At 40.8% G+C, this 21,043-nt stretch overlaps 3 protein-coding genes across 5 annotated transcripts in view; 2 read left to right on the forward strand and 1 right to left on the reverse strand.

Moving 5' to 3' along the window:
* xrn2 (5'-3' exoribonuclease 2) overlaps positions 1–21,043 on the forward strand; it is a 173,916-nt gene that overhangs the window by 64,920 nt on the left and 87,953 nt on the right. The gene's annotated exons all lie outside the window — the stretch shown is intronic.
* On the forward strand, positions 2,637–8,755 carry pax1b (paired box 1b; the record flags this gene model as incomplete). The annotated part of the gene is made up of 4 exons (XM_061051477.1): positions 2,637–3,285; positions 6,014–6,144; positions 6,598–6,850; positions 7,902–8,755. Coding segments are annotated over 4 exons (1,104 nt in total), but the record flags the coding sequence as incomplete, so codon positions are not given.
* On the reverse strand, positions 10,811–13,406 carry LOC132984617 (tripartite motif-containing protein 16-like). Its single transcript, XM_061051475.1, has one exon. It carries the CDS (start codon positions 13,350–13,352, stop codon positions 11,523–11,525), a length of 1,830 nt encoding a protein of 609 aa, XP_060907458.1. The 5' UTR covers positions 13,353–13,406; the 3' UTR covers positions 10,811–11,522.

A 21,043-nucleotide genomic window follows, 5' to 3' on the forward strand; every position in this document is an offset into this window, starting at 1 on the left:
AACAAATTAAGAGAGAGAGAGAGGGAGAGAACAAATTAAGAGAGAGAGAGAGGGAGAGAACAAATTAAGAGAGAGAGAGAGAGAGAACACATTAAGAGAGAGAGAGAGGGAGAGAACAAATTAAGAGAGAGAGAGAGGGAGAGAACAAATTAAGAGAGAGAGAGAGAGAGAACACATTAAGAGAGAGAGAGTGTATGTCAGTGTAAAATGGGGATTAACTCTGTATTGTGGTTATTTTTACTTTGTGGAAAGTTTGCTTTGTTGTCCTTGTTTTTTTTTGTTTGCAAACATGTTTTTATTTTTGGGAACGACGAGTCCTTTAAGACTCAAACAGCAGCCGTTAAAAACGTGAAGGAACAGAAGAAAGCTGCCTCTATTGGGGCCTTTATGAGAAAAACACAAACCTCCTCATGTCCCAAAACAATCCGCTTCATGCACAGAAGACTTCACGCTGGTGTTGTGAAGCTGCAACGAGAACGTGAAACAGAAAAATCAGGAAAATCAGGAAAATCAGGAAACTTTCAAGATTCAAGATTCAAAATGTTTATTGTCATGTACACAGTAGGAAACATGTTTCCCTGTACAATGAAATTCTTTATTTGCTGTCCACAATGAATGCCAACAATAAAATAATAAAATTAAACACAGCCAAATAAAAACAATAATAATAATAATAATAAAAACAATAATAATATATACCAATATACAAAAAAATAAGGCAATTTGAAGGCAGTGGAGTGCAAATAGAAAATTTAAACTGTGCAAAAAAAAAAACTGAGCAGGAGGTAGTTTGTGATTGTTACACTCCTGTCAGTTGTTTAGGAGTCGGACGGCGGTGGGAAAGAAAGACTTCTTGAGTCTGAGTTTCTGTTTTACGATGATCCCAAAAGGCCTGACTTTGAAACAGATGGATAAACTTCCTGGGGGAATTTTTTAATTTTTTTATAAAAAATAATTTGCAACTCCCAGGGATTTGGATTCACTACGAGGCTCCTGCAGCAGGTCAGAGGTCAACAAAAAATGTGTTTTATTACGCTTTGCTTCGACCTCTTTAATGAAAATCCCTGAAGCAAATCAAAGTGTTTTTTAATAATCAGAGATGATGTACGAATAATTCCACTTCTCTTCTATTCATTTCAAGCAGAATAACCGAAGACGAGAACAGAACAGAAAGCCTTGATTGAGTTGAATCTAAAAGGGACGATGCAATTTAACATTGTTGAAGAGCATGAGCTTGTCATTATATTATTAACAACAACAACAACAACAACAACAACAAATGATTTACCCTAAAGTGAGTAGAACAGAGAGGCATCAACAGCTAAAAAAACTTGCATTCAAGTAAGAGAAGAGATCATGTAACATGGTCAAAAAGTCAATATGGATTTTTGTTGCACAGTCAGAAAAGTATAAATTGAACGGGTCGGGAAGACAACAGGAGGACTAAACCTGCACAGCAGCTGAGCAGCGTCTTAGTGTAACCCTGTTTGTATTCATCTTGATCTTACTGATGGGTTCTTTTATTTTACTAATCAGGGTTATTCTCTTTAGCGCTCCAGTCACTTTGTCATGTTTGGTCCCATGCTGTCGTTTGTGTGTTAAATCAAATCAAGATTACCTCACCTGACTTGACCTGCAACACCGATCCTGTCTCTCTCACTCTCACTTCTTAATCTTGTAAAAGCTGAATCAGAAATCAGAATCAGAAACACTTTTTTTTGATCCCTGAGGGGAAATGATGGTTTCTGGTTTTACACTCACACAAACAAACAGGAAGTGTGGACATGTATTAGTGGAGAGATGTCAGAGCGGGGCTGCTACACACTGCTACACAGGGAGCCCACCACAGCGGTTGGGGGTAAGGGGACCTCAGGGGTACTCGGGAAGTGCCCCAGCAACCAGAACAACTTCCCTATTTTGGTCCGCACCAGGACTTGAACTGGCGACCGTCTGGTTTCCAACCCAAAGTCCCCACAGACTGAGCTGCTGCACGGCCCTATAAGAAGAAATGAACATGGTTGTCTTGCAGAACAAAGGGGGAAGGGTCCGCACACTGAGCAACGTTATTAAAGGGCAACGTTTCAATCCAAAATAACTTCTGGAGTGTGCAGACCGTCCCCCTTTTTTTTCTGTAGTTTAAACCTTTTTTTTGTCCTGCACCTTTATGCCATTTGTGCATGCTATAGTCTTTTTTCTCTTTTTCATGGTTTTCTTGCTCTCGACATGATTTGTCCTTAAGTCCTTAAATTTCACCACTAAAGAGCAACTATTGAATTCATCGTCGTCTTAAGGTCACCACTACTCCACACAGAAAGATTTGTAAAGAACAATAAGTGAGCAACAGATACAAGGCCTTAGAGGTTATTTATAGATATTTACGTCTTGTTTTTACTGATCCGCAGTGTATTCTTGTTTTTATTCATTCTAATCTTACTGGTGTTTTTTTAATATTTAAACTTGAATTTATTTATTTAAATGCAATTTAACAAAGTTTCAGTTCAGAGCATGAAACTGATGTGCTGCACAGAGAGTTTGCTGGGGGTTTTTTTTGCAGAGAAAATCAAATTATCCTAAATTTGGGTTATGTGATTATAGATTATTTATCTTCTTAGATTAATAAATGAAGCTACTTTTAACGTTTGGTTTTCATACTTTGTATTGACACTTGTCCCGGGTTAATCTGTGCAGAGCAGAGCTACGGGGAGGTGAACCAGAGCTACGGGGAGGTGAACCAGCTCGGCGGCCTCTTCGTTAACGGCCGCCCGCTGCCTCACGCGCTCCGGCTGCGGATCGTGGAGCTCGCGCAGCTCGGCATGCGGCCCTGTGACGTCAGCCGACAGCTGCGCGTGTCTCACGGCTGCGTTTCCAAGATCCTGGCCCGGTACCACGACACCGGCTCCGTCCTGCCCGGAGCCATCGGAGGCAGCAAGCCCCGGGTCACCACCCCCGCCGTGGTCCGCAGCATCCGGGACTACAAGCAGGGAGACCCGGGCATCTTCGCCTGGGAGATCCGGGACCGGCTGCTGGTCGACGGCGTGTGTGACAAGTTCAACGTCCCGTCTGTGAGCTCCATCAGCCGGATCCTCAGGAACAAGATCGGGGCCTTTTCTCAGCAGCATGAGGGCAAACAAGGCCCGGGGCCGGTCCAGTACGGACCCGTTTACTCGTACTCCTCCTATGCGGGGGCAGCAGGGACTCACACCGGGACTACCGCAGCAGGGCATGCGGGACTACCCCGGACCTGGACCAACATCCTGGGTATCAGAGCCCTCATGGAGCCGACAGGTAGAAGGATCCTCAATTATTTGTTCTAATTTAATTCATGATTAAGATGACTTTCATTCATCGAATTATAGACTCTCTTTTTTTTATTTGATTTTCAAATTAAAAGCCTGCAACTCAAGGAATAAACGCACTAATAATAATAATAATTATTATTATTGTTATAATAATTATTACATTATTTATAATAATAATAATTATTATTATAACAATTATTACATTAATAATCATAATCATAATAATAATAATAGGCCTACAGATATAAATCGACAGATCAGACGGTTCATCTATTTCTGGCTTCCAAAATTTCTCCTTAATTATTCAGCCACGAACATTGAATTATTTTGAAGAATGATATTTTTATGATTTTTTGGTTTATTTTAGGAATGTTTCTCCATTTCTATGAAGCCTGTAGGCCTATTTATTTTTAAGATGGAGTAAACATTGAGCAAAAAGATTTTAATGCAACTCCAAGCCCCAAAAACATCATGAAGGGTTGTAAGAATCTCACGTTGGATTGAAAAAGAATAGGATAGATAATTTATTATTACGTTCTTTTAAATTAAACATTACGTTTTGTTTATTTTATAATAATAATAATAATAATAATAACTGCTGTGCCTTTAAGAGGCAGCTCTTAAAATCAGTTTAAACTATAAATTACAATTAAAGAAAATGAAATAAAAGATAAAAAGTCCAAAAGCTGATAACAATAGTTTAAAAATAAAATCAAACTGTTGTTTCTATAGTAACTATTCAGTGTCCCAATGTTCTTATTTTACCTTTAGTGCGTGCACAGGTAGATGGAAAGGTCTTTATCCTCAAAAAATAAAATAAACAAACGTCCAAAATTAAATGACTTTGTCCGTTTTTTGTAAAATGTGAAGCAGACAAGCCGCGATGATGATATGGAGAATGATTGTTGCCGAGGTTTTTATAGTTCGTTTTACGGTAAGAACCGTGTGTTCCCGCCACATATGCCACCAACTTCCGGTCCACCCGTGACGTGACCTTAAGACACCTGACAATACCACCTGACCAGTTAACCCCAGTGACCTTTAAATCACGACATAGAGTCCAAATGAAGTCAAAAAATTAACAGGTCAACCAAAACCATTGAAGTACAATACACACACACACACACACACACACACACACACACACACACACACACACACTACACTAGCTGCTACAGTTTTGTTTTATTTTATTTTATTTGGTTTTTAACGGCGTTGATTGCATTTTTACGTTTTAAATGATCGCCCATGGTTTATGACACGATTCTTATTTCCAAATAAAACCTACAATTAAAAGCAAGTTAAATTATTAATTATTATTATTATTATTAAATTCATTAAAGTGATTTCAATAATTGAAAGTGAAAGCAGCTGATTTATTATTTGATTTGTTTGTTTAACGGAGACACATGCAGTGAGCATTGCTTCATATATTAAAGAAATACAGAATGTGATACTAACTAATGACTAATGATGAGACTAATGATGAGACTAATGATGAGTCTATATCAGCCTGAGCAGGTTGTCAAAATAAAGGCGCCCGAAGGGACTAAACAAGGAAGGAAATACTACGGTGGCTGGGAAGTGTAAAGCAAAATGACAAAGTGTGAAACACTTTTACAAAATTTTAGACAAATTTACATTTTGAAAAATACTTTTACATTTTATAAAACACATTTATAAGATGTGAAACACTTTTAGCAGTCCCCAAACAAATTTACAAACGACAGATTCTCGACAGAAAGGGAATGTACCAAATGCAGGAAGTGACCCGGAAGTGATTGAGTGAGGGGTCAATTTGTTTGTTTTGGCAGAAAGACTTTGCAGATCATTTAATTTTAATGCATTAATGAATTTTTATGTTAATCATATATAAGTTTATATTCTTTTCTAAAGGTCTCAGTTCTGGATGGAGTTATTTGCAGACCTCTGAGATGTTGGATAAGTTTGAGAGAGCGTTCACATGAAAAGCAAAAACTGAGTAATCTGACTCAAATGAGTTTTACAAAACGGGCAAAACATCTTTCTGTCACCACAAACTCTGTATCACTGTTCACCAAGTCTCTCTGCCAAAACAAACAAATTGACCCCTCACTCAATCACTTCCGGGTCACTTCCTGCATTTGGTACATTCCCTTTCCGTCGAGATTCTGTCGTTTTGTACATTTGTTTGGGGGACTGCTAAAAGTGTTTCACATCTTATAAATGTGTTTTGGTTTTGTCATTTTGTTTTATAAAATGTAAATTTGTCTCAAATTTTGTAAAAGTGTTCCACACTTTGTCATTTTGCTTTGCACTTCCCACCCACCGTAAAATACAGTGTGAGGTACTTTCTGAATAATTCACGTCCAGATCTAAGATGCAATCATTTATTGGACGACACATGAAACTACAACAACTGGTTCAGCCGGCTCACACACTCTCTCCGTCTGAGCCAAATAGAAAACCCGGTTACATCACCACAATCATTTCCAGTAATAACAGCAATAAGGTGGACACCAAACAATAGATTAAATTAAAATACATTTATTTAATTTTATTACATTTACAACAACAATGTGTACAGAACAAGAACCACTCACATGATATCTGGATTAAAAAAAACCAAACACACAAAACAAAGATGATGAGAGGGGGATGAAGTGAAAACCACAAACAAAACAAATGTTTATATATCGTTGTTTTAAATGATGAAATCCATGTTTCCCTCTCAGCTCTGTCTGGATGTGACGGACATGCAGCCAAAATGGAGGACTGGACCAGTATGACCAGTATGAGAGCGATTCCCTCTGGATTTAACATACTGGAGAAAACCGGCGAGCAAGAGCTGAAATACACACATCAGGTAAATGATCCATGCACACTCAACGATTTTTTGTTATTATTCCATTAAGCATTTTTAATTCACCAGTTGTTTTTTTCCCCACCTGAAGTGTGAAATAACAACGGAAAAATTCAAAATGCACGACACTGATTGGCTGATAGCGTCCCTCTGTTTGACATTTTCTTTCCACACATGATGTTCACTGTGAGATTACATCGATTGTTGGGAGGAGAGAGAGTGAACGTGACGCATTTCAAACCTGATTTCCACAGGAGGAGAAATCCTGCTGGGTCCGGTGCGCCCCCCTTTGCCTTTAATCCTGTTTCTACTTTAAGTCAAACTTTTACAGGATAATCAAGCAAATCAAATTTATGAGACACTGCTACTGAATGCTCGAGTTTAGAGAATGAGTCTCTTTGAAGGTAACTCGATTTTGTTTCCTAAAAGCGTTTATTTTCTCTCCTTCCTCCTCAGTCTGCGTCCAGTCTGCCCAGTTATGTCTCAGCGTGTGCGTATTCTCCAGCTAACCAGTACGGCCTGTATGGAGCTCCAGCAGCAAACTACATGAGCACTGGACCCCGCTGGCAGCCTCAGTCCTCCAGTATAACTCCCAGTATAACTCCCAGTATGAGTCCCAGTATGAGTCCCAGTCTGACTCAGAGTCCGTCTCCACTGGAAGCTGCAGATTTCCAACCTGCACCACCTTTTAAACTCCCACAGAGCCACGGTGAGACTGATTCAAATAACCTTTTGTTTTGGATGTTTTATTTCTTTAATCATAAATATTGTTATTAATACAAGAAGTTAAATGCATTTTTTTTCTTAACACTGGAGATTTCTCCGCTCTAATTCACATTTTTTCTCTTCATTCTACATTTAAAGCTATAAAAACATATCTGAGGTTCTTATTTCTCCTAAATTCTGCACATTCTGCTCAACAACCACTCACAAAAAGAAAAAGGGTCAAATGACACTTCAGACTCCTGTCATTTTTCTTTGTTAAAGGAGCAGTATGTAGCTCTGCCCCCTAGTGTTTAAAACGGGTACTGCAGTCCAATTTCTAAACATCATAGAGAGCTGTCTCCCCCCCCCCCCCCCCCTCCTCTCTAGAGTCCATGGTCACACAGGTCACCATGTGGTGGACTCTGAAGCTTCAGTGTTTATCCAGCTCTGCATGGGTCTGTAAACCTTTCTGTGTTCTAACCTCTCTCCATTTTTCAAAAAGCATCTCCAATATTGATCCTAGTTTGAGCACGTTTCTGCTCGTGGAGCTTATTAGAAACATGCAGAGGCTTTTTAGGTCGGGTACAATCACTTCTATCTGAACCACTTCTCTTGCCCGCTTCCATCGCTGCAACACCTGTTGACCTGATAACTGCTCTCATATCTGGCAAACCGAGGGGCGTCCAAAACGAGCCCTTTAAACCGCCTACCTTCTCTGGTCCAAACAAATCCAGAGCATTCAGGAGCAGAATCTAAAGTTAGAAGGAGGACATACTGGCTGCTGCATTGTTGTCAGAGAAGCCAGCACTTCAACATGTTTCCTTAATGATCAGATAGTAAGATACCTTTATCATCTCACTCTCTACACATCTCACTGATTGGACCTTTATTGATCCTTTATCCTTTTTTTGGCACAATGTGCAAATTTTTTTTATTTTATTTCTGTTTACATGGTTTGAAAGAGTGCCAAAACCTAAACATGTTTATACAGACGGTTCTGTCTCCTGTAAGTGGAACAACACTAAAATGATCGTTGTCTGTTGTTTTCTCTGCAGACGAAAGGAAACCTCAGACACACGTGTACAGACGTCACCATGCTGCTCACAGATTATCTCCAGCGTCGTGACAACTCTGAAAAAAACTCAAGGAGACGATATGAAGCTGACGGACTGTCTGGTTTTTATCTCGGAGGAGGGACGAGGCAGAGTGACTCTCATGGCTCCAGAGCTAACGTGCTAACAGAGCAGCAGGAGACACGTTCACGACCGACTGCTTTTAGGACGTGTGGTGAAAGAAACATTTACTCCATATGCATGCAGAAATGTAAAGTCAAACTAAGAAACAATAAATATACTCTTGTACTTTTTAACTTTCCATCTTAAACAGAAATCCTTTAAAGAAATTATTGCATATATTAGGAGGTCGTTTTATTTCCTTTCTTGCAGTGAGATGTTCACATCATTGCCGCTCTCATTTTTGTGGGTTCAATATGAAGCTACATCTAACAGGCCGCTTACCTTAGCTTAGCATAAAGTATGTGGGAACAGCTAGCTGTGCTTTGATACCCAGCGCATATCTGGAACCAGATCTTTGTTCATGGCTCTCGCCCAGAAAAAAAACGGGTTCCAGAGTTGCACAAACCCCTTGCTGATTTACGTCAGGGGCGGGGACTTATCGTTACCAAAATCAAACCACACAAAACGTTTGTTGTGACCGCCATTTTTTTTTACAGCAGCTTGTGAGTTCCCCCTAAAATCTTTGAAAAGAAGCTTTAACGGACATCAAGGTTTAGCAGCAGTCGTCTGAGGAGGAAACTGCACTTAGCTTGGATCATGTTGTAAAATATATCTGTGAGGCTGTAAATATTATTTTGTATTAAAGTGCTTAATAAAGACATGCAGTGGTTAAAGTTTGGCAGTTGTTCAGTTTCTGCAGATCCTGAATGTCTCAAATATTTTTTACAAATCAAAGTAATTTAGAGTTTTTCAGGACAGCCAATAAAAACATTGTTTTCAAGCCGATGTGATTAAAGTCAAAACTTGTTATCTCCTGAATGAAACAAAGTTTACATGTTACAAAGAACCACTGCTGGTTGAGTAACAACATGTTGGTGTTGCCCTCAGTCCTGGAGGAGCCTCCTGCAGGTGAAGAGACAAAAAGGTGTAACATGATCCATCAACAAACATCTCAAAGTGACCCTGAACGCCCTTTAAAACCTGCAGAGTGACAGAGCAAACATCAGCTCTTTGTTTGAATCTGTCTCTTTAGGAAACGTTTGAGTCTTTCAGGAAATGGGTTAAGACTCGTTCTCTCTCTGGGATCTGATTTAAGAGTGAGCAGCTTCTTGTCTCTACTAACAAAACATAATGTTGGAGCCCATTTAAAGGATCATTCTCAAATTTCTTGCACTAATTTTGTTTTTTTGTTTTGCCACCGTTCCTGCAGTTATAAACAAACTATCTGAGAAACACGTTGAAGTTCTTTTTAAGTCATGAAACACCTTCAGGAAAAGTAATAAATAAGAACAACAGGAGTCCATTAACACCCAATCATCCGTTTATTGACTGATTTCAGTTTGATTTCCATGCCATATTTTCCAGTGATAATCACCAACATGTCAACCTTTAGTTTCCCTGTCATTATATAACACAGAATGGTATGATTGAGCTGCAGCGCCTCCATCGTACACTCACAGAAACACTTTAACACACAGGCAGCAGAGTTTGTAAGAGTATAAGTTATAAGAGAGAAAAACAGATTAACAATAAAATGTTCAACATTTAAAGATATGATATCTAGAATTTCTACACTAAAATATCAACATGCATAACATATGTCTTATTTTTTTGTTGAGTACTGACATCACCTCAAATATTTCCAACAATCATCAAAGCCAGAGAAATCCTTCATTTTGTAGTTGTAAAAAAAAAACAAGATAACACAGTCCAAAAGCATCTTCTGTCTGTCGTAAAGCAGTCTAGTGCCGTAAACATAACGCTGTCGTAACAACTCCTGTAACAGTCTTTAACTTGGAGTACTGTCATCTACATGCAGATGTGACAAATACAAGCCGTAAAGGGAGGTAGTTATACACACATCAAGTAGGAGCAGGGCAGTTATAAACCAGCAAACTGAGGAAGAATGATTATAGTTACCAGTTTGAGTCAAAGGTCTGTATTAAACTCAGACATTTCTGTCAACACTTCCATTTTTTTTCCTAGTTGACAAAATCCAAAATTATTAAAGAGGACATATGATCCCCCTCCTCCACCTTTTCAAACAGTCCCCTCCTCCACCTTTTCAAACAGTCCCCTCCTCCACCTTTTCAAACAGTCCCCTGTGGTCTAAATGAAACATCTGTGCTGTGCCTTGTTCAAAATATAACATGAATCAAGCACCAGAGGAGGTTTGTGACCCTGTATAAACCAGCTCTCTCAGAACGCTCCGTTTTGGTGTGTGTGTCTCTTTAAATGCAATAAGCCCCGCCCCCCCCGAGTTTTCCCTGTAGACATCACTCCTCTGTAGGGAGAATAAAAATGGAGGACCTGCTCAAAAGTTTTGCTCTAAGCTGGGGGTGGAGTCCATGGGTGGAGATACCAGGGGAGGAGAGGGGATTTTTTTTTTACCAGAATCCCACTGTGACATCACAAGGAGAGCACATTTGAAACAGAGCATTTTTCTCTGTGTTGTAAGACTTATGCAGACCACAAACAAAGGACTGGATGGGTTTATTTCACATGTTGTGGGTCAGTACACTCTCAGGTTACACAGATATATGTTCAGAAACACTGAAGAAGTGGATTATTCATAATATGTCCCCTTTAAATGTTTCAACCTTTTATCTCATAATTTTGACTTCAGTTTCAAAATTTAAAAAAAATTTCAACAAAGGCAAATTTTATTTTATTTTTTTAACTGGCAGAAATGGGCTTCCATAGTTTACAATGAAGACCAAAAGAAAACATTTAGTTCATGTGAGTTTATTCAGGATGTGAAACTTCAGTTTGTTCACACATCAAATCAGTAAAGTGTGTTCAATCACTTCATGAACACATTCACTTCATCCACACAATCACTTTGTTTGATCAGAATCTCCACTCACAGAAAACAATGATTTATCTCCTTATTGATTTAATCAGGAGGATTACATTTTTAAAACACCTCAGAGGACATTTTTACATCACTTTGAATATGAACAACAACATTTATTCTGACTAACTCATTTCTTTAAGTCTGATTTTATAGATTTTCTACAAATGTACAAAGTGGTGAGAAGAGAAAATTAGCATGAAAAAAAAGTTTGCTGCTCTCTCTCTCTCTCTCTTCAGACTCCTGAATCAGAACAGAAACAACAGAAAATATAAATGTATGAAAACAAATAATCAAACATGGAGAGTGGAGAGAAGTTGATATTTATCACTCAGAGAAATGTCAGTTCAGGTGAACAAAAGTCATCCTGAGCAGTGAAAGAGTCCACGGCTAAACAGACACAGGAAGGAGTGTCACTTAAAGACACTCAAACATTTACAGAACAGACGAGAAGAGGTCAAAGTACCGCCCATAAAGTTTGATTGACAGGTGACCACGATCAGATCTCAGCAACGAGCGTGGATAAAAATCAAGTTGAAGATTTAAAACACAGCAAGTTAAACATCTGTCTCGTTAATGACTTCTGTCTATTTCAGTTTACACAACTCAGCAGAGTCTCCAACACAATAAAACCTGAGTCCAGCATGTAGAGGCTGAGTGAATGTGGTCTGGACTCTGTGGAGGAGAGTCATGGTTTCAGAGATGCTGTAGAAGGACAGAATACCTGCTCTGTGATCCAGGTACACTCCTACTCTGGAGGACTGAGGACCTGAGACAGGAGTGATGACATTGTTGTAATAAAAGATATATCTGTTGTTGTTACAATATAACGCCCAAGATTTGTCATTAAATCCAAATACACACTCAATCGAACCCCCTGCTCTGCTGATATTCTTGTATGTGACTGCTACAGAAACTATTCCTCTCTTCTCTATCTCCCAGTAACAACGTCCACTCAGACTCTCTTTACTCAGGACCTGACACCATGCAGTGAATCTGTCTGGGTGACTAGAATAAGGATGGGTCTGACCTGTAAATGTTACTTTTCTGTTCCCATCAGATAATAACAGCTCTGTGTGTGCTGTGTTTGGATCCAGTGTGATGTCACATGAATATTTTAAGAACTCAGCTCTGGTCTTGGGTTCTGGTTCTGACAGTAAAACATCCACTTCAGTCACTGTCTGTGAGATGTTAGTCCATTTCTCTCTCAGGACGTCCTGTAGTTTATCTCTGACTTCTGTCACAGCTGCTGTCACGTCCTCAAAGAACCTCAGAGGACGGATCTTGATGCTGGATGAGTGTTTAGATTCACTGAGTGGTGACAGTAAGGGGTAGTCGTGTAGAAACTGGTTGTGGTCCTGTGTGTGTGACAGCTTCTTCATCTCAGCGTCTCTCCTCTTCAGCTCAGTGATCTCCTGCTCCAGCTTCTCCTGAAGCTCTCTGACTCGACTCACTTCAGTTTGCTGCTGGGATCTGACCTGCTGCTTCACATCAGAGCGTCTTTTCTCCATGAGACGGATCAGCTCAGTGAACATCTTCTCACTGTTCCCCACTGTTTTATCAGCGGAGCCATTGATAGCCTCCACCTCCTGTTGGAGCAGCTTCACATCTTTCTCTCTGTCCTGGATTCTCTGCTGGATGTTTTGTCGACTCACCTCCAGCTCTCTCTGCTTCTCGCTCCTTTCTGCTGCAGCTGAGACTGTGTCATGACCTTTGTGTTCATCCATTAAACAGAGATAACAGATAGACTGCTGATCAGTACGACAGAATATCTTCATCACCTCATCATGACGAGAGCAGACGTTCTCCTGGAGCTTCTTGGAGGGCTCCACCAGCTTGTGTTTTGCATAGGCAGGTATTTCATAATGAGGCTGGAGGTGTTTCTCACAAAATGAGATCAAACAGAAGAGACAGGACTTACAGGCTTTCAGTTTTCTCCCGGTGCAGACATCACAGGCCACATCTTCAGATCCAGCATAGCAGTGATCAGCAGGAGCAGCTTTGAGTCCAGACTTCTTCAGCTCCTCCACTAAATCTGCCAACATGGTGTTTTTCCTCAGGTCAGGCCTCGCTGTGAAGGTCTGTCTACACTGAGGGCAGCTGTAGACTGTCTTCTCATCCTCTGTATCCCAGTGGCTTTTAATACATTTCATGCAGTAACTGTGTCCACAGGTAAGAGTCACCGGATCCTTCAGGAGATCCAGACAGATCGAACAAGAGAAGGTTTCCCGGTCCAGCTGAACTCCTTTCTGCGCCATTTCTCCTCTCGGTAACAACGACTGTCTGAGATTCACTTCCTCATAACTGAAAACAAGTTTCACCTCTGATCTACAAAGCATGTGTCTGTGCATGTGACTGTGCAGGTGTTGTTGGTTACACCCATCCTCAAACTGTAGATCTAAAGGGGAGGGAACCATGAAGTATGAGGACAGAGTGCAGCAGGCTGTGTTTGAGAGCAGGAAGAAGAGGGAGGGCTGATCGAACTACGATTCATTCTAGGAAGAGGAGCAACGCTGATAGATTCAACTTAGTTTCCTCGTTCTCAGAGAAGCCTCGGTTAAAAGCTGCTCCACATTTGAAAACATAAAGTTTAAGGGAATAAATACTTCTTACTTCTCTCTTTAGATCATGGCAACATATTTTTCTTTTACTCTCTACGCTATGGGGTTATATGCAGTTCCATAATCTGTATAATCCTAATTCAGTGGTAGACTCTCTGTAAAGTGTTTAAAGGTCACATATTCTCCTCCTCTTCAAACAGTTTAAATAAGTCTCAGAGCTCCTCAAAACATGTGTGTGAAGTTTCTTGTTCTAAATCCACTCTGATCCTGTATTTGATCATGTCTATAAACCCCTCTATTTCAGCCCTGCTCAGAACAGGCTGTTTCTGTGTCTGTACCTTTAAATATGTAAATGAGCTGTGTCTTACCACGCCCCCTCTCTGGAAGGGCTTTTGTTTCTCTCTCCATGTCCTATTGTTTACGGTGAGAAGGCAGACTCAGAGGGCAGAAAAAACACCTAGCTGTGGGAGTGTCACCCACCTGGGGGAGGGGCTACTGCCCTTTGTGATGTCATGAAGGGAAAATCTCCAAAAAAAAAGTGGAGCAGGCAAAAGACGGAGAGGATGGACTTTTCTCATCATTGGGGGGTTTGTATACAGACTAGAGACACATGTTAGAGTTAGAGAAACATGGTGAAGTGGATTTTCCAGAATATGTGACCTTTAATGTCTTTGGACCAAACCTGTTCTATGTACAGAAACATAAACGTTGCTTTGGTGGGTTTTGATTCACATTTAGTCGCCTGTGTCTGTAAAAACATTTTACATGAGCGTGTTAAATTTGTTGTAAACCCAAAGTTTATTCAAATGATGGTTTTGTTGTTGGACAATAGCTGCAGAGTGCAGCTACCAACATAATATTAAAAAACTCATGAAGCACTCCTTTAGACGTGTTGGTCTGATAACAGTCTACTCACTCTCTGTTGTTAACAACGAGGGTGAGCGATGTTTCCCACAGATCTGATCTCCGTCTCGCTCTGTGGTCTGATATCATCTGTAATGTTGGTCTGCTTGTCGTGCAGGCTGCTGACAGACAAACAAAGCACAGAGGGAGGAGAGACAGGTTCATGATGTCAGACAATCACAGATGATATCTTAACTGTTTGACGCTCCTCACACTGCTGTCACGCCACCTTTAACCTCAAACACTGCCGTCAAACTGCTCAGCGCTGCCACCTAGGTACAGCTGTCTGACACCTCCCTCCAGTCCGCTCAGCTTTGAGGCGTTGAGATTGTTTCTGTGGCTGCAGATGAAAGCTGATGATAGAGACTGGAGGTGCAGATCTAGGGGGGCCACAGGAGGAGACAGCTCTCTCCAATGTCTTGAGTTTGGACTGTGGTGCAAGACACATTTCAGACTTTAGGTGTTTTTGGACCAAACAGTTCTGGGGACTTTTTGAAGAGGAACTATCTTCTAGGGCGTTCCCTGAGAACTACACCATGGGGACTTTTTTTTTTCTGTCTGCTTTCACAACGCCATGGTACCTACTCTGAAGCAGGAGCTGAAAAAGTTCTTCTTAACGGGGTTCTAGGAACCAAAACAGTTCATAGTTCCTGCGGTGCGGAATGAATAAAAAAATAGGAGGGTGCCAAGGGTTCCTAGAGCTATGATGAAGTTCCTGCGGTCCGAAAGCGCCCATTGTCTGACTATAATGCCACACTCACACTAGCAAAGTTATCCCGTACTGTGCTTTCCCCCTCCCCATTCCCCCCCGCTGTCCTGCACTCACACTGCTCCAGGACTAACCAGGCCTGAGCACGTTAACCTCTTGTATATCTGATCGTAAAACAACACATGCATGTCTTTATGTAATTATAAAGCGTGCTTAGTTTACAAGACAGGAGGACTTGAGAAAAAAAAAAGGGTCGTGCTGTCGGGTCCACGTCCATATCGGAGAACATGACAGATAGTTTACTGACTTTGTGTCTCATGTTAGTCAGATACGGACAGAACACTCCAGGATTTCTTGATAATGAAGGCTGTCCACGTTGTATACCCGTGTGCTTTTTCTCGTGCCGAAGCACACCTCTTGGAAGCGTGCCAGGGCCAAGGAAGGGTATTTGCTTGAGCACAGATCGGAGTGATCTGGACATTACGGGTGAAGTGTGCTTGGGCATGGTACGGATTGCCTAGTGTGAGTGTGCCCTAAAGTTCAATCAACAGGGAAGACAAAACCAGATATTCTGAGCTGTGGAGCTTTTTTCTACTGATCAATAGATCTTTTTTTAACATGCTGTTTATCTGATAATCCTCCTTTAAGATCTCAAAGTAAGACCTGAGCTCAAACACATCAACACAAACTCTCTCAGTATTTGAGTTGAGGATTAACACCACAACGCTTTTAAGATAGCCGAGATAGAGGAGGGGAGGGGGGAGGGGATTCTTCCAACAGAGTAAGATCTCAGGTTTCATGGTCAATGGAAGTTTCCTTTGGTACCTGAAGGCATCACAACGCTGACATGTCAGAATCTGTGTAATCATTCGAGCCTCGCCTTACAGTACAGAAGTTTCTAACTTAATACAATCCAGAGAAAAGGCAGAGCACTTCTTGTTTGTTTAACTCTTTATCTCAAACTTTCATCTTTGTTGAGCAAAAATGAAGGCATTCAACTTTTTACACCTGCGCAGGTTTTCCTCTTTACAGTGGCAGTGAAGCGTTCAGAGTCGCCGCTGTGCTCTGATTCTCAGCAGGTATGTAGCAGCTGCTCAGGACGCCATGAGAAACACAGAACGTAACTTAGTGTACTGTTTATGAACTGTAGTGAACCTTTGTGATGAATATAACTTGACTTTGGTATATTTTCAAAGGACTCCTGTCAACTTCAGAACATTGTGAAGACTGTTAATAACTGGTAATAAGCAAGAAGAATTTTAGTCAGGTTTTCTGGCACAGAAAATAATTAAATTGATCCTCATATGTACAAGTGTAGCTGGAGCTTTTTGACCAACTGGTAATAAGCATCAAGAAGAGATCTGACAATGTTCTTTGTGTTCTTTAGTTGATTTTTAAAACCATCTAAAGCAGCCTTTTTTTTTACAACACAGCTGAAGGTTGACAGTTAGGCAGCAACCTCTAACGCTGGGTGCAGGGGCGTGTCCAGAGAGGTGGCAATGGGCAACCCTCAAAATGTGATTGGCCATCCCAAGTGCCACCCCAAAAAGCCACCCTGTCTGAGGCGGGACTTAATGTTAAAACAAACTATTAGGTGATTTTTTGCAGAAGGCTGCTTGTGGTTTTCTTTAGTGTAGCATATTTTCTTTGGTTTGAATAAAAACTTTGCACATATATTTCATAAGAAAGAGAGTTGCATAGGAAGTAAGTCACCCTGTCTGACTTGCAAATGCAATGAACTAACTGGCATTCAAACCAGGAACCTCCTCGCACCACCGTCCAGCCTCTGTTTCCCTTGTGTGTGTTTCTTTATTTTAATGTTTCCTAGCTTAGTCTTTAGTGTTTCCTGTTTTATTTTGTCATTTCTTATCCTTCTGTTTCTCTACGTCCTAGTGTGTTTTGTAACACGGGTTACATTCTTGAGTTCTCTGTGTGTCTTTAGTGTTTCCTGTTTTATTTTGGAGTTCTTTGGAGTTGTTTTTTGTCTTGTCTTACTTCCTCCCTTTGTCTGGTTTCCCTCCTTTTTGATCACCCCTGATTGTCTTCACCTGTGTCGTTAGTCTCACCTGTGTCTGTAGTGTTCCTTCGCTCTTCTTGTCAGTTCGTCATACGTCACCCTTCCTTGTGTCCCTGAGCCTGAAGTGTGGACCCCTATGAACTCCAGTGTTTGGATTTTGGTGGACTTTGTTTGAACCTTTGGAAGAAGTATTTTTTTTGTTTAAAATAAATCTTTAGTTTTGTTCTGGGTCCTACTCCTTGTTCTCCCACAGACTTCCTCTAAAATCTCAGTTAGAATAAATGTATTATCAGGAAACCTAGTTCATAATTCAGCTTGTCTGGTCTGCAGGGTCAAGGCTGATCACATTTTTTATTGACTTTGGTACTTTAAGCACTTTAACTCTGAAGGTCACATTATCTAACTAATGTTCAGTTTATGCTGTTGTTTGTTTTTGCGTGTGTTTTATGTAACTTTGTATACGTGTGAACTACCAACCTTGCCGAGGTACAATCTGCCATATTTACACGTTTATGTTCATTAATGTGAACTGTCCCTATTTTCAGATAAATACAAACATCTGTCTGGCACAGCTGCACCAAAGCGCCAATCTCAGCTGCGTAAATGCAAAAAAGCTGCAGTTCCTTCAGTGTCCACTTGAGGCAAGCTCCAAAAGGGAGGCCTTCGGTCTCATATAAAAATGCCTGTTTTTCCACTAAAAATAAACATGTTTACATTTTGGAAAAAAATAAGTTTTTTGTTTCAAAAGCTCATTTCTTCAATGGTTCACACTTTACGGAGAGTTTTTTTTTCCATTTTGATTTGATTAAATTTATCCACTTAATTGCTCTCAGTCTTTGATTGTATTTTACTGTACTTGAGTTTTTCTAACCTGTCTGTAGATGATCATTCTGCCCACATTAAAGACATGATTTTATTGTTTATGACCAGCGTCCAGGAGAACCTGAGCCCTCCAGACTCTGCAGGGAGGAGAGCGGCAGTAAAAGCTCCGCTTCAGACATTCAAAGAAACAACTGATCAACAGCAGATGAGGACGAGGACACTGTGATCCCACGTTTCATGTCACTGGCTTTAAAAAGGTGAGTGAAGCCAAGAAATACGGCGCCCTGGGTCTCATAAAAAAGCAAGATAGTATTCAAACACTGGACCTGTGGATGAATGTGTGTGCTGTACCAAGGAATCAAACATGCAACATGAGTCGCTCACATCAGAAACTTCCCTTGACGTTTTCGGCCGAATTGAATTTGTTTTCTTCTTCTATTTCGTGTTTTACCTGCAGGTATCAGGAGTTTACCAAAATGTTCGGTGGAATAAATGCTGAAACATTTTCCAGCCAACAATTTACAGAGTATTTTAAGTCCTATCATGCTCATAATTTACTGGATGAAGATTCTAAGTCACCCCTGGACACTGCGATGTGGCAAGTGTCCATGCAAATGGGAGTCTTGGTCTTAAGATTTATTATTATCATTATAAAAAAAAAATGTTTTATGTAAAGTTGCTTTAAAAAATATTTGATTAAATATTCTCAGCCTTCCTGCTTGTCGTGGATTTTCAGGGAAGGGAAGGGACAGTCAACAAGCGAGACACAGCGAGCTGCAAGCTGTAAACAGCTGTTTCTACGTTTTAACTGGAACTACAAACTTTTTTATGTATGTAAAGAAAAGGAAGGAAGAAACATTCACTTTGAGAGACTGCTCATATGAGTCATAGTATAAAGAAGTTCAGCATTTCATTGACTGTTAAGATTGTGCAAGGATCATGCTGCGAAATACAAAGTTGCATCTTATGCTTAAAGTTTGACAATATGCAGACGACACATTAATGAGCGCTTGTGAAATATTTGTTTTTGTGATGTAATTGTTTCATTAAAAACAACCAAAGCTTCACATTAACATCAGCCATGGGGTCAGACTACTCGGCAGATCTCTTCCTTCATTTTCTGAACACACTATAGTGCATGAATGTGGATAGACCACCCACCTTGTCGGTGCTGAAACAGGGTCCACAGAGGGCTGTTTCACTGTTTCCACAGGTCACTCCTGTCCAACTATTAAAATCTGTGAACCAGGAGGAAGGCTGTGTGTGTGTTTGAGTGTGTGTGTGTGCTCCAACCGGCTGCTACAGGAAGACTTTTGCTCTTTAAAAGAGATAGAAGATTTAGAGTAATCTTCTTTCTTGTTTTAATAAGAGATGTCACTTTTAGCACGTTGGTTTAAATTCCAAACTGTGAGTTGCGGACGGACAACAGAGGGTGATAAATCTGCTCTGAGATGAGTTACTGCAGCTCAGGGACAGCTCAGGGGGGTTTGGACATGTGGAAAGGGCCAAGATAATCACGCCTTCGCTGATGGAAAATATCCAACCACGCAAAGAAATAGTCCCTCCGAGGATTCCCTGACATTCACAGACACGTGACCTGAAGAGAAAACAAAACTATCGTCTATAAACTGCAACTAAAATCAGCCCACAGTCAGATTTCTCAACACATCTCAACAGTTATAGCTTCTGATGTTTTCTAATCCGTGCTAAATCCGACAGCGTGGCTTTAAATCAAGTAATAAAATATCATAAACACGGGTCTGAATAGAAGTTACAAGAGGGTCTTTGTTGACTTGACTTTGCATTAGATATTCTAAAATGTTGAGCACCTTCAACAACTTTATTCAAGGTAAATCATTTCAATTTTTTGGGTTTATTTACTCTCATATCAGTCCACTTGTAATTTTCAGGATATTTTATGCATCAAAAAATTGATTTTTTTTATCATGTGCAAGATTATTTTGTTTGTTTCTTTGGTGTCCAATTTACAAGATTAACCTGATCTAACCCCGTTAAAAAGCCTGAAATTGTTGCACTGTTGTAAACCCGCCCCCTCTCTACATTTAGCCTCTACATAGTTTGTCAACCTTCAGTAAATTTGACTACATTGTAGGTCCTGCAGCTTCACCAGATGGCAGATGTAGATCCAATTTGAGAAAAACAAAGATGCTCGCCTTGAGCTCACTGCATCATCGCAAGTGGTCCTCCTGGGTGTGATGGGTGACACACATGAAGGAGCGGCGGGATTTCTCAGCCCTGTGTTTTGTCTGCGGTGCATGTCCTGTACACTCACCGCCCACTGATTTGCGTCTTGACTTTGACGTAGGCGGGCGGAGGAACAGTAACAGACCTCAGGGAGCGGCGGTACGTCGAGAAGCTGAAGATCAAAGACGACAACTCGCTGGCTCAACTGCTTCACTTCTACACAACAGGCAGAAGTCATAACACACACGGGTGGAGCTGACTTCATGACATCATGGTGGAATAATGGAGCCGTGGATCACGCTCTTTTTCTTCCTCTCTGCTGCAAAAACAATACAGAGGCTTATAAAGTTTTTTTTGGAGGAGTAAATGATCTCACAGGTCGGTGTAAATGAAAGACCTGCAGCAGTCTGAGAGGACAGTTAGCAGAGTGTTTGAATTCAAAAGACTAAAAGGTCAAGGTTCTAACACTGGGGGGGAAGACAACATTGTTGGTACTAGAACAGGAGCGAAAGGGAGACGGGACATCACTTTGTGCCACCCTCTGCAGGCCTGAGTCCAGTGGGGAGTCTAGAGTCTGTTGGGGCCCTATGCAAACATCAGTTGGGGGGGGGGGGGGGGGCACCATCCAGAGTTCAGCAGGGTAGTGAGAGTGAGTGCTCTCAAAGTTGCACATTCTCTGCCCCTGATTTGGGGCTCCCTACTGGTCTGGTCCCGTTGTGTTGACCCTCCAAAGATTGAAATCCTTGTCCACTTGTCTCAAATCTCCTTTGGAACCTTCTCTCATTGATATAGGTTTTACTCGAGTCTTGTTCCACTTGGTGCCCCCTCAAAGCCTGGAAAACTTCTTCTATAATCTCTTTTCACATGATTCTGCATAAAACTGTTGAATCT

This window comes from Labrus mixtus, chromosome 12 (assembly GCF_963584025.1).
Source record: "Labrus mixtus chromosome 12, fLabMix1.1, whole genome shotgun sequence".
Lineage (NCBI taxonomy): Eukaryota > Metazoa > Chordata > Actinopteri > Labriformes > Labridae > Labrus > Labrus mixtus.

What these genes read in the sequence shown, in the direction of transcription:
- LOC132984617 (XM_061051475.1), bottom strand. Translation starts at nt 13,352, where the DNA reads ATGGTTCCCTCCCCTTTAGATCTACAGTTTGAGGATGGGTGTAACCAA.